Source organism: Macaca nemestrina, chromosome 8, assembly GCF_043159975.1.
Source record: "Macaca nemestrina isolate mMacNem1 chromosome 8, mMacNem.hap1, whole genome shotgun sequence".
In the NCBI taxonomy this organism is placed as follows: Eukaryota; Metazoa; Chordata; class Mammalia; order Primates; family Cercopithecidae; genus Macaca; species Macaca nemestrina.
Genome location: NC_092132.1, coordinates 135,994,968 through 136,009,110, shown reverse-complemented (window position 1 = coordinate 136,009,110; position 14,143 = coordinate 135,994,968). Strand labels below are relative to the sequence as shown.

Below are 14,143 nucleotides of genomic sequence, written 5' to 3'. Positions count from 1 at the left end.
TTCTCTGGCTAAAATGCTTTTTCTCGCCTGCGTGCCTGGCAAACTCCTGCTCATCCTTCAGGCGTCAGTTCAAGTCATGTTAACTCCTCAGGGATGCATCCTCTGACCTTTGTAAGTATGCTTAGGTGGCCTTCTTCAGGAAGATGTTTCCACACCTCTATTAATTCATCTCATTGCTTACTGAATGCTCAGTCTATCTGTTTCCTCCTGTTTTGTGAGCTCTACGTAGCCAGGGATTGTATCTTAGTCATCTTCGGAAGCCTAGAATTTTGCACAGTACCTGATGTGATAAATAGCTTTGGCAGGATATAAAACCCAAACTGTATAAACCCCAAACCAGCTTGCAATCATACAATTTACTTTTCGTGTAGCATCTGCTATCACGTGCTGGTAGGTTAGGCTTCCAACTAGGGGGAAAGATTAATTAGCAATGTGACATTAGTAACCCACTGCAGGATGCACACATCACCAGGATTAGCCCTTAACACATGCTACAATCTGGGCAAGGGGAAGAAGTTTAACTACCTCAAACTCTTGCTTGAGGTAGGTGGATGGCTCAATACTCCAAAGGACGCTCTGATGCAAAGTTCTCCTCAACAGTGGGCAGTACTCTATTAACCTAACAGGGAGTGGCATTTCCAGATGTTGATGCCCATAAGGTCTTCCTTCTTGTACAGTCTACCTACCTTTTTAATTTTTAGTTTCACAAATTAGGAAGAAACTATAGAATCAGGTAGAAACTACACAACCAGGTAGATATAGCTATACAAGACCCAGAACTGTGAAGTTCAAGTTTCCATTGATTGATGAATTAGTCTCTAGGATCTGTGCAAAGTTTCTAGGAATAGATATTAGTTCTGATTTTTTAAAAAAGAGCATTAACAACAAGAAGAGGAGAGTGGAGACTGGTTATCAAACATGGCCACCCTTTTGCAGGCTTATTCTCATCATAAGTAGACAGTACAGCTATGCTAGCATTCTTATGATTTAACTGAAATAGCAACCTGAACAATAGCCCATGATTCTACTTTTCACTCTTCATAAATGTATAATTTCCTTAGTGCCAGGCTTTTCTCTTTAGAAAAGCAATTTCACCCAACTTTCTCCACACGCACATTTGCCACACTCCAGAGCTATCATAAATCTAGAGAAGCATCCTTCTTGGAGCTCTAATCCAAGCTGATGCTGAAGCTTCAAAGTTTACAAAGTTGTTCCCTTGTCAATACTAACCCATTCTCTATCTTGATGACTCAAACTCCCAATACATTGATCTGAGGAAGAGGACAGTGATGTAGAAAGAGCTGGTAACTTCGAAACAGCATCTTCCTTTGCGTCACTCCTCTCAAATGTTGAATGTGAGAATAGTTTTCTCTTCCCAGGCCCACCCTGAGACGGAGTGGGTGGAAATCCGGTGGCTAGGTATTCAGAGAAATGGTTTTGCCAAAGACAGCTATGCCCCTTCCAGAGATTTTAGACAAAATAAAGAAGTGAGCCAAGAGAATGGAATTTGTGCTGGGGAAACAGCTGTGATATGTGAAATTTAATTTCAAAGGGTTCTTCCTTGCAGAGACAAGGGCAGCTAAAAGGACCAGTGTGGGCCCAGCATGCACACACATGCTGATCTGGCAGAGGGAAGAGTAGCTGACTTACAAACTAGAAGCTGTGCCGACTCCATAGGAAAATAAAGACAATACAAGATATCCAGCCACCTAAGAGCATGGATAATCTCCAAGTATCAACAATTGCCTCCATTTTTCCCTTGTCATGACCCTCAAAGTAATGTGAGAATTTTAGAAGGATGCGGCAAATCATTTACTTTGTGATCTTTAGGTTTCAACTAACTCCATACCTCTTTCTACAAAGGCTATTTTCCCACAAAGAGATCATGGTCCAAGGTAAAGCATTCCATGCTCCAATATTCCTTACCTGATGTATTCCAAAAGGAAGATGACAAAAGGGTTTGTGTTAGATATGGTCCTTCCTAATCTGGACACTTGAAAACAGTTCAGATTAAAACAAAAAAACCCAGAAATAATTAAAAAGTGTTGTTTACAAAGTTGCTCTGGTAATATGCAAAATGTTAATGAAAGATACGGGTTTCCAGTGGCAGGGTCTGGAGAAGGGGTGGGAGGCACCAGATCCAGTCATGAAAGTGGCAAGAAGCAGTCCTAAAATGAGCCAAGGAGATGAATGAGGAGGAAAAGGCTTCCAAGCAGAAACAAAAAAAAAGAAAAGACAAAGACATTCGAGGAGCTGAAAGCAAAGGCTGTGGGCAAGGGTCCCCTGCTCAAAACGTTGATTTAAGAAATCTGGCCAAAAGTTGTTCTTTGTGTCTGAGGTGATGGTGACCCTTGCCTTCCATTCTTAAGCATCTGTATTCCCTGCCATAGTATCTTTTGCCACCTACAGCTAAAATGAAGTGCTGTGTTGGAACCTGTTGAACATTTAAGAATAAACTTTTGTAAAGAACAAAAACAAACAAGCAAACAAAACAACAACAGCAACAACAAACAAAAGCAAAAAAGATATAGTATAGTTGAAGTATAGTTAAAGTCCTTTAAATAAAGATATGGGTAGACTAAGGAAGGCTAGTTTTAAAAAAGAGTAATTCTTTCAATCTTATGTATGGCATTATTATAATATTTTGAAACATTTAAAATAACAGTAAATCAAATGTATTCCTTCCCAATCTTCATTCCAAAGCAGCTGATCATCTCAGCGGTGCAAGTGTGCATACTATGAGGGGTCACCATCTGATTCAGTACTGTGGATGGTAAATCAAAGGGGAGGCCTCTTTCCCAGAGAAACACAGGTGTGGAAAGGCAACTACAGTAGTGTGGAAAGCGTGGAAGGACGTGTTTGTGGACAAACACAAAAACAAAAAGTTCAAAATGAATCCTTTCAGATCCTTTCCTCTGAATATCCGTATGTCAATAATATACTGAAAACAGACATGTTGTCACAAACTTCTGTAAGGAATGAAATTAGGTATAATCTTTCTAGAGGTAATTTAGAAAAATGTTTTCAGAACTGTAAACAGTTCCTACCATGTGCCCCATGACACCCCTAGGAATCTTAAGAAAATAAAGAGATATGTGCACGTGTGTGTGTGTGTGTGTGTAGTGTTATTTATGAATGTAAAACTAAAAAAAAGTATGTCTGAAAGTGGGGAAAAGGCTAAATTATGAGAAATCTATTTAACAAAAAATACTACAAGCATTTAAAAATGAGTATGTTTATAAATGATCTAAGGACAGAAGAAACAAAACCATAATTATATATCCTTTCACAGTCACCAAATACCAGACTGATGAAAAGCAAAAATGTTTCTAAAAACCTTTTAATAAGAAACTGTTTATAATATAGAGAGTGAAAAGAATAAGATGCCAAAACTGTGTTATATTCTGATTCCACATAGATTTAAACAGTCTTTTCCTGGGAGTGATGTTAGCAAGAGCAGAACAGGAAGTCCCAGCTCTCATCCCCCCATAAAAATATTGAGTAATCAATGATTTATGGACCAAAATACCTACTAAGAGAATGCCAAAATCCAGTTAAGAGGTTGTAGTACCCTAGAAGAGCACAAAGCCAAGAAACCCACACTGAAACAGGTCACAAGAGTGATTTCATGTTACCCATATCAGTGCCTCCCTGAAGCTGGCATGCCTCAGCACCAGAAGAGAACGCCCTGGCCCCTGACATCTCTCACAGGGGAAAGTAAAGAGGTCTTTGATATTCTGGCTTTTCAGAGGGCTGCCTGGATAATGGCTTTACCTTGGTTCACTTGGAACACTGATGGAATTGGAATAGTGTGGATACCTGGGCACTGCTAAGAACAAAGCAAAGTGGTGGGTGGCTCGCTGTAGTCAGCACAGCTTGATGCAATTGGGAGAAAAGGTGATCAGCCTGAAGCTTCTACTTTGGGAAGGCTGAAGAAAGGTAGACTGTGTGGCCCTCATTCCAGCTCTTCTTAGTCCCAAGGGAATAATTTGTCTCACCTCACTCAGAGCCCTAACAGAACTAGCATAGTTTGGATGCCTGAAGGACACTTAGAACAGAGTAGAGAGACAAGTGGCTTGCTGTGGCTGGCACAGCTTAGCGTAATTGGGAGGTGCACACAACTGGAGATTTTTCCCTTGGGAGAGAGAGAGTGCAGCAGAGTATGCATCCAGCATTCTGGCTTTTTGGAGGGCTGTCTGAGGGAGTGGTATCTGACTCTCCTGATTCAGGGCACTGATGGCATACACTGAGGGCTTGGTGGCTGCTTAGAACAGGGGACGGCTGGCTAGCTTCCGGCTCTAAAACCAGATAACTTGCAGTATTGAAGACAGACATCAGAGGGTGCAAGGATTATGGGCTCCTGAAAAAGGATTCAGAGTTCTCTAAAATCTCTAGCAAAGATGACTGGTGAGGGGCTTCTGCTCTAGCAAGCCAGTCTCTATACTGGAAGAGGTGGCTGATTCTTCAAATGTGCAGATCCCAATACAGCTACAAGAGACAGGAAGAAACAGGAAAACATGGTTCAATGGAACAAAATGAATTTCCAGAAATAGACCCTAAAGAAACAAAGGTGTACGAATTACCTGCATAACCGGTGTAAAGATGCTCAACAAGCTAAACAAAAAAGATGAATAAACAAAATGAGAATACCAACAAAGAGAAAATATTTAAGGGAACTAAACAGACATTTTCAAGCTGAAGAATACAATAACTCAACTGAAAAATTCAGATGAGAGGCTCAAGAGCAGAAAACAAAGAAGAAAGAATGAGCAAACTTGAAGACAGGCCATTTGAAATTATCCACTCAGAGAACAAAGATAAATAAGAATGAAAAAGAGTTAAGAGAGCTTTAGGCATTAATGGTACACACCATTATGCAGACCAACACATTATGGAAATCCAAGAAACAGCAGAAAGAACAAAGAAGTCACAAAGCTTCTTTACAGAACACTTTTCAAATCTGAGGAAGGAAACAGACATCTAGATTCGAGAAGCCTAATGACAACCAGGATTAATGGAAATAAATTAAACTGGGACCAAGGACAAAATTATAAAAAGTCAAAGAAAAAGAAAAGACCTTGAAAGTAGCAAAAGAAAAGTGATTTGTCTGTGGATTTCTCAGCATAAATGATCCAGGGCCAGAAGTGACTGTGATGATATGTTCAAGGTGCTCCAAAAAAAACCAAAAAAACCAAAAAAAAACAAAACAAAAAACAAAACACACACACACACACACAAACACTTGCCACACAAGCATGTTACATCCAGCAAAACTACCCTTTAAAAATGAAAGATAATATTTTCTCAGGTAAACAAAAGTTGAGAGTTCATTACTGCTGGACTTGCCTTACAAGAAAGTCTAAAGGGAGTTCTTCAAGTTGAAATGAAAGAATGCTGAACAGAAACATGAAAGTATAAAGCTCAATGGCAAAAGTAAACAAAGACAGGACTTGGTATCCATGGGAGATTTGTCCTAGGATCCCTGATAGATACCAAAATCCACGGATGCTCAAGTTGCTTATATAACATGACACAGTATTTGCATATATCCTATGTATATCCTTCTGTACACTTTAAATCATCTCTAGATTACTCATGATACCTAATAAAAGGCCTACATATCACTACATTGGCATAGATTCAACATAGTACTCAGCATGTGGAAAATTCAAGTTTTGTTTTTTGAAACTTTGTGGAACTTTTTTTTCTGAATATTTCAATCTCAGGTTGGTTGAATTCAAATGCAGCAATCACTGATATGGAGTGCTGACCATATGTAGGAAAAATACACAATACTTTAATATTGTAATAGTGGTGTGTAAATGACTTTTAACTCTGGTATAGAAATTTTTCAAAAAGTATTAAAATACTTTACCTATAAATATACATTAGTGGGAACACAATACAAAAGGATATAATTTGTGAGGGAGTAAAAGTACAGTTTTGACATATGACCTGAAATCATTATCAGCTTAAAATAGATCATTTTAACTGTTTTATGTAAACCCCATGGTAAGCAAACAAACAAAGAAACCCCTAAAAGACACACAAAAGAAAATGAGAAAGAAATAAAGGTTATTACAAAAAAAAAATGTGAAACAGAAAGGAATACTCATAAGAGTAAAGTAAAAAAGTGACAAGATAGAAAAGAAAATAAATAGCAAAATAGCAAGAGTAAGTCTTTCTGTATTGATAATTACTCTAAATATAAATGGATTAAACTCCCAATCAAAGCTGGGAGTGTGGCTGAATGTATTGAGAGACAGAGACAGAGAGGGAGGGAGAGAGAGAGAGAGACACACACACACACCTAAGTATATGCTGTCTACAAAAGACTCACTTTAGATTTAAAGACACACACACTTGAATGTCAAATAATGGAAAAAATATTACATGCAATTGGTAATAAAAAGAGCAGAGAGGTAGTCATACCTATATTATACAAAATAAGTAAAAAACTGTCGAGAGAAAGAATGACATATAATGATGAGTCACTTCATCACAAAGACATAACAATTATTAATACACATGCAGCCATCATCACGGCACGCAAATATATAGAGTAAACATTGACAGGACTGAAGGTAGAAATTAACAATAGTAGGATATTTCCTCACCCCACTCTCTAAATGTACAGAACTTCTAGGCAGAAGATCAATAAAGAAACAGAGAACTTCAAAAACACAGTGGACCAAATATCCTAGCAGACATATACAGAACATTCCACTGAACAGCACGAGAATATATATTCTTCTGAAGTGCACATGGAACATAATCTGGGACGGATAAAATTCAAAGTTACAAAACAAATCTTACCAAATTTAAGAAGACTGAAATAATGGCAAACATATTTTCCAATCACAAAGAAAGCGAAGTAGAAATTAACAGCAGAAGGAAAATGGAGACTTCACAAATATGTGGAAATTAAGCAACATGGTCCTGAACAATCAATGGGTCAAAAAAAAAAAAAATCAAAAAGGAAATTGGACAATAATTTGAGACCAACAATAATGGACACACAATATGCCAAAACTTATGGAAGGAAACAAAAGCAGTACCAATAGGCAAGTTTATGGCAAGAAACACATTAGAAAAGAAGGAAGATTTAAATAAACAACCTATTTTTACACCAGATAAAGAACAAAGTAATGCAAAGTTAGCACAAGAAAGACACAATAAAGATTAGAGCAGAAATAAATGAAATAGAGAAATGAAAATCTAATTAAAGGTTAGAGCAGAAATAAATGAAGTAGAGAAATGAAAAAAAAAAACTAAAAATTTCTTTTCAAAAGATGAACAAAATTGACAATCCTTTAGCTAGATTAAGAAAAAAAGAGAATACTCAAATAAAAAAAATCAGAAATGAAACAGGAGGAATTGCAATTGATGCTACATAAACTAAAAGGATTCTAAGAAACTATTATGAACAATTATACACCAACAAATTGGGAAACCTAGAAGAAAGGGGTAAATTACTAGAAACCTATAATCTACCAAGACTGAAGTATGGAGAGCTAGAAAATCTGAAAGGATCTATAATAATAAGTGCATTGAATCTGTAATGAAAACCTTTCCAACAAAGGAAAGTTTAGGACCAGATGGCTTCACCAGTGAATTCTACCTAACAGTTAAATGACTAATGCCAATCATTCTCAAACTCTTCCAAAAAATTGAAGAGAAGGGAACCCTTCCAAACTCATTTCACAAGGCCAGCATGACCCTGATATCAAAACCAGAAAACAGTACTATGAGAAAACTACTTGCCAATATCCATTACGGGCATAAACGCAAAAACTCTAAACAAAATGATGGCAAACTGAATTCAACAGTACATTAAAAAGATCATATACAATGACCAAGTGAGATGTGTCCTTGGGATGTAAAGGTGGTTCAACTATGAAAATCAGTCAAAGTGATAAAACATATTAACAGATCAAAGGATAAAAATTACACGAACATCTCAATAGATGCAGGAAAGCGATGAAATTCAATATCCTTTCACGATTAAAAAAAAACCCTCAAATGAGAAACAGTTTCAAATGATCTTATATGTAGAAAACCTAAAGATTCCCCAAAAGCCTATTAGAATAAACAAATTCAGCAAAGTTGCAGGATACAAAATTAACCATCAGTTCCATTTCTATACACTAACAACGAACAATCTGAAACGGAAATAAATAATACCATTTACAACAGCATCAAAAAGTAGTAGAAAAATACTTAAGAACAAACTTGATCAAGAAGGCAAAAGACATATACACTGAAAACTATAAAACACTGCTGAAAGAAATTAAAGAAGACACATATAAATGAAAAGACATTCCATGTTCAGGGATTCAAAGATTAAACGTTATTAAAATGCCATACTGCCTACAGTGACCTACATATTCAATAAAATCTCTATGAATATCCCAGTGGGATTTTTTGCAGAAACAGAAGAAAAATTCTAAAATTTATACGTAATCACAAGACTCTGAATAAGCCATAAACGATACTGAAAAAGAAGACCAAAGCTGTAGGCCTCGCATTCCTGATTTCAAAACATATTACCAAGCTACAATACCAAATCAATATGGTTCTGGCATAAAGACAGAAACATGCATAGACCAACAGAATGGAACACAGAGCTCAGATAAATTCAACACATACATGGGGGGAAGCTGGAACCCTTAAGTACTGTTGTTCAGATATAAAATGCTACATTGCTTTGGAAAACCATATGGAGTTTCTTCAAAAAACTGAAAACAGAACCATATGACCCCACAGTCCTACTTCTGGGTATTTATCCACAAGAAATGAAGTCAGGATCTTGAAGAGGTATTTGCACTCCATGTTCATTATGGCATTACTCACAATAGCCAAAAGGTGGAAACAATCTAAGTGTTCACTGAAGAATGAATAAAGAATATGTACTACAGTAGGCTCCCCTTATCTCTCCATGCGGGATGCGTTCTAAGACCCCCAGTGGACGCCTGAAATTTTGAATAGTCCCGGACCCTATATATAGACGACCCTTAAACAAAATGGGCTTGAACTGTATAGATCCACTACAATGCAGATTGTTTTCCATCAAATGAGGACTGATAATACGGCACTTGTGGGGCATGAAACCCAAGTATGCAGAAGCCCGCTTTTCTTATATGTGGATTCTACAGGGCTGACTGCAGGACTTGAGTACGTGGGGACTTTGGTATATAAGGGAGGTCCTGGAGCCGATCCCGTGTGTGCATGGAGGGATGACTGTATACTATGTTTTTCCTATACATTTCTAAGATAAAATTTAATTTATAAATTAGTCACAGTAAGAGATTAACCACAATAACTAATAATAAAATAGAACAATGATAACAATATGCCCCCATCATTGTTCTCTGGGGGCTATTATTAAGTAAAATAAGGGTTACTTGAACACAAACACTGCCATAATTGGACAGCTGATCTCATCACAGAGATGGCTATGAAGTGACTAAAGGATAGGCGAATATAGGATGGCTACGCCGGACAAAGGGATGATTCACATCTGGTCAGGATGGAGCAGGATTGAGAAAGATTTCATTATGCTACTGAGAACAGCATGCAATTTAAAATTTAAAATCGTTTATTTCTGGAATTCTCCATTGAATATTTTTTAACATTAGCAAACAAACTGCAGAAAGTGAAACCACAGATAAGGGAGACTACTGTATATACATATGCTGGACCTCGTTTAATTACTTCATCACATTTAGTGGATTTATCCGCTTTGCTTTTACCTTTTGCAAGTAAAGAACCGTTCCCTTCAGCACAGCGTAAAAGGTTTTCCATCCTCGTTTTCCTCTTGGAGCTAGAAAGGGGGAGAAATGTACAAGTTTATTTGACATCAGCATTTTAGAAAGAGAATCTAAATGATCAACATGGTGACAGTGTTTCAATATTCTACCTAGCTACTAAAACTGACAACAATAAGAACTAAAATTTTCTGAGCCTTATGGTATACCAGGCAGCATTCTAAAACGTTTTCCATATACGATCTTAATATTTACAATGATCCTACCAAGTTGGTACTATTTCTTTCTTCTTCTTACGAAACTGAAACACAGGGCAATAACTTGCTAATGGTCCCACAACGAGGAAGAGGAGAAGGCTGAAAAGCCAGGTAGCATGGCTGACTACAGCCTGGGTAAGCACCGGAGGCATACTGGATATACACAGCAATCCGAGAGAAAGCTTAAAAAGCTCATGTACCAGAGTGCTTTATAGCTTCTTCAAACGTTCTAGGAATCATAAAGTAGTCTCAGAATATGAAAGGACTGCTTTTGGCAATTCTCCCACACCTCCCTCAACCAGACTGCAAGTTTAATTATTATTACTCCTATTGCAACCTGTGCATATCTCTACTGAGAATCTTGCTGTAATGTACTATTTCTGTCTAAATGTCTTTCATTAGACTATGAATGTCTTGATAGGAGGTATCCTTCATCTTTAGAATTCACTAAACCTGGCACAGCGCAAGGCAGACATTATGACACAATCATACAAATTCTCCAAATTAATTAATTCTTTCAGAAATCTTTAAATTTCTTCTGTTTATATTTTCCTGGATATAAAGTAGATTTTCTCTATTGTTTTACATAAACTCTTACAAATTGTCCTAAAGTAAAAAGCATTAGATTAGCAAAACAGTATAGGATTTATTATCTTAATAAAATTAAAATCTGTAACTGGAAAATGTTATTGCTTGAATGTCATTTTTCTAAACACGTCTGCCGAAACAGACAGGAAGAGCCATTTACTCATGCTCTATATCAAACACTTGGCTGTCTGTAGTCCGTCTTTAACTTGGATACCTGATTACATTAGAAAGCACATTATTGTTAACCAAATCCTTTAAATCTCTTTTGACTGAATACTCAAGAATTCGTAGACTTGGAACTAGGTGAATAGCCACTTACAGAACACAGGCAATCCTGCCAACACCATACTGAGATATCCACCTGGCAAGAAAGGAGTCAAAATATCCGCCCTGCAGGTTTGCAAGGGAGATAATAAATATCATCCCTTCTGTCTTCACTAGGTGAGGCTTAAAGGTATACTAAAAATATACATAAACAACAACAAAAAAGATAACCATACATCATGTGTAATATAAACATTCACTACATTGTTCAACAGATGTGAAATTCTGATACTGCTCACATGAGCACCGTGCACACAGAAGGGACCAGGGCCGAGAGGGCTGCTGCAGAGCAGGACCCCAGGCGGCATAGCGTGCAGGAGGCACCTGACCTGAAAGCAGACCCGCTGGTTTCCAGACCCTTCACAATCTCACCTGGTCTGAAACCTATCCTCCCCCCCGCACCAGCCCCTAACAAGTCACTCTACTGCGCTGTACTTCAGCTGTACTTTCACTTCGTTTTAAAATGTGGGTAATTCCTAGAACTTAAGGCAAAGCACTGGTTAATGCTGACATGGAACCTAGAGAAACTCTTTCTGTTTTCAATAGAGGAGCCATAGGTCCTGAAGTATGAAGGCTTTCCCCGAGCCCTAAAGCTAATTTATTGGCATCTTGAGATCCCTTTAGTTCAAAAATCTATACATCTAAGTTTCTACTTTTGCAGTAAATCTATGAATCCAAATACACGTTTACAAAATTTTAAACAGCTCTTTCTCATTACTACACTAAGCCTACTAGAAACAGATTCCAAAGAGCTCTCCAAGTGAAATGGGATTTTAAAAGTCACTTATGACTAATACTCACTAAGTCAGTTACTTAGTAACTGACTGACTTATTGTACTCACTTACTGTACTCTCTACTTTTCTATTTCCCACAGAAGTATACAACTTAACCTTATCTTTGGCCAGTTACAATTTAGTTATCTAACACATGGATGAAACAACCTATAATCCTCCCAAAAAGATAACTAGGGAGCAATTATTCACCAATATTTAGCTGGTGTGCTATAAAAGCACTGCTTTAAGTGCTCTGACATGTATTAAGCCATTTAACTCACACCATAATGATAAGAGTAAGGTACTATTGATACTTCCATCTTACACAAGACAGATGGGTGCCAACAAGCAGAATTCAGGGGAAGAAGGGACCACCGTGCACTGTAGGCTGGGAAGGCCCTCTAAAGCAGGTGCGACTGCTCTGATTTGACAACCACACATACAGTGCCGCTGTTGCCATCAGACGCTTGGGGAGGCTCTTCAGGTAAAACACAAGGAGCTGGACATTAATGAATCACAAGCACTGGTCCTCATCATGAGGACTGTAGAGTTAAAGTGATTTCACAGCACGTGTGTTATTAAACACACAGAGCTCCGTAAAGAGTTGTGATTGCATATAATGAACTTGGTGAGACGAAGAGTGAGAAGATTAACGACAGGAAACCTAACGCAGCAACTGACAGGGTGTAACTACAAGGGCAGTGGGGAATCAGTAGGCTGCCATCCTTTAATATCCAGGTATCTTCCATGAGAAAGTGTTTACTGAGTTTGATTAAAAGATACCATTTTACATGTGAGCCCATCTTTTCACTGCAGTTTTTACTATGCATGCTTCGAAGATAATCAATTGCTCTCCTTCTTGAAAATACGACAACCTTGTAGGATTTTGACTCCAATAATCTGCCTCTATCCTTACTTTAGCTTTTTTTTTGGTGTTTGTTTTAGTGCTACTGAAACAGACATCATTGTTTTTCTATAACATGCTACTGTCAGTTTGATGTTTACTTTTATCTTTATTGATCACTTCTTTCTGTACCTCAGATTGTTTTCTGGAGGCCGTTTTCAATTAATTCTTGAAGTCTACCCTTGGAAGTTCCTTTAGTGAGGAGGGTCTTCTGGTGGTCAATCTTCTTCTATTTTTGTTCGCATAATAAATGTCCTTATTTCACTAAAATTCTAAGTTGATAATTGCTTTTTCTTATGAAGATATTATTTCACTATCTTTTGGCTAACACTACTGTTGCAGTGTTGCTAGTGTTTAGATCTGTGTGCCCACCCAAATCTCATGTTCAACTGTAATCCCCAGTGTTGGAGGTGCAGCCTGGTGGGAGATAATTGGACCATGGGGGTGGTTTCTCATGAATGGTTTAGCACCATCCCCTTCTCGTGACAATGAGGGAGCGAGTGCTCAGGAGATCTGGTTGTTTAAAAGTGTGTAGCACCTCCCCCACTTTGCTTGCTCCTTCTCTGGCCATTTGAAGTGCTGTTCCCCCTTCACTTTCAGCCATGACTGTAAGTTTCCTGAGGCCTTCCCAGAAACTGAACAGACGCCAACAACATGCTTCCTGTACAGCCTGCAGACCCATGAGCCAATTAAACCTCCTCTTATAAATTACCCAGTCTCAGGTTTTCTTTACAGCAGTTTGAAAATGGACTAATACAGAAAATTGGTACTGTGAAGTGAGGCATTGCTTATAAAGATACCTGAAAATATGAAAGCAACTTTGCAACTAGGTAACAATCAGAGGTTGGAAGAGTGTGGAGGGCTCAGAAGAATACAGGAAGATGAGTGAAACTCTGGAACTTCCTAGAGACCAGATGAATGGTTATGACCAAAATGCTGGCAGTGACATGGACAGCAAAGGCAAGGCTAACAAGGACTCAGATGGAAATAAGGAACTTATTGGGAACTGGAGTACAAGTCACTTTTGTTATGACTTACCAAAGAACATGGCTTGCATTGTGCCCTTGCCCTTGGGATCTGTGTAACTTTGAACTTGAGAGTGATGATTTAGGGTACCTGGCAGAAGAAATTTCTAAGTAGGAAAAGTGCTCAAGATGTGGCCTGGCTGTTCCTAACATCCTATGCTCCTATGTGTGAGCAAAAAAATGACCTAAAACTGGAACTTATATTTAAAACAGAAGCAGAGCATAAACGTTTGGAAAATTTGGAGCCTGGCCATGTGGTAGAAAAGAAAGGCCTATTTTCAGAAGAGGAATTCAAGCAGGTTGCAGAAATTTGCACAAATTAAAAAGGGTCCAAGTGATAACAGCCAAGACAATGGGGACATGGCCTTGAAGGTATTTCAGAGACCTTCACAGCAGCCCCTCTTGAGGCCTAGAAGGGAAGAATGGTTTCATGGGCCAGAGCCAGGACATTGCTGCCCTGTGAAGCCTTGGGACACTGCTCCTTGCATCCCAACCTCTCCAGGT

At 38.1% G+C, this 14,143-nt stretch overlaps 1 protein-coding gene across 12 annotated transcripts in view; it reads right to left on the bottom strand.

Moving 5' to 3' along the window:
* Nucleotides 1–14,143, bottom strand: part of LOC105482130 (pleckstrin and Sec7 domain containing 3) — a 710,412-nt gene that overhangs the window by 57,235 nt on the left and 639,034 nt on the right. For all 12 annotated transcript variants that reach the window (XM_071068564.1, XM_011742086.3, XM_011742089.3 and 9 more), the window contains one exon: nucleotides 9,753–9,823. In XM_071068564.1, coding sequence (XP_070924665.1) covers nucleotides 9,753–9,823 — 71 coding nt within the window. The remainder of the gene's footprint in view (nucleotides 1–9,752; nucleotides 9,824–14,143) is intronic.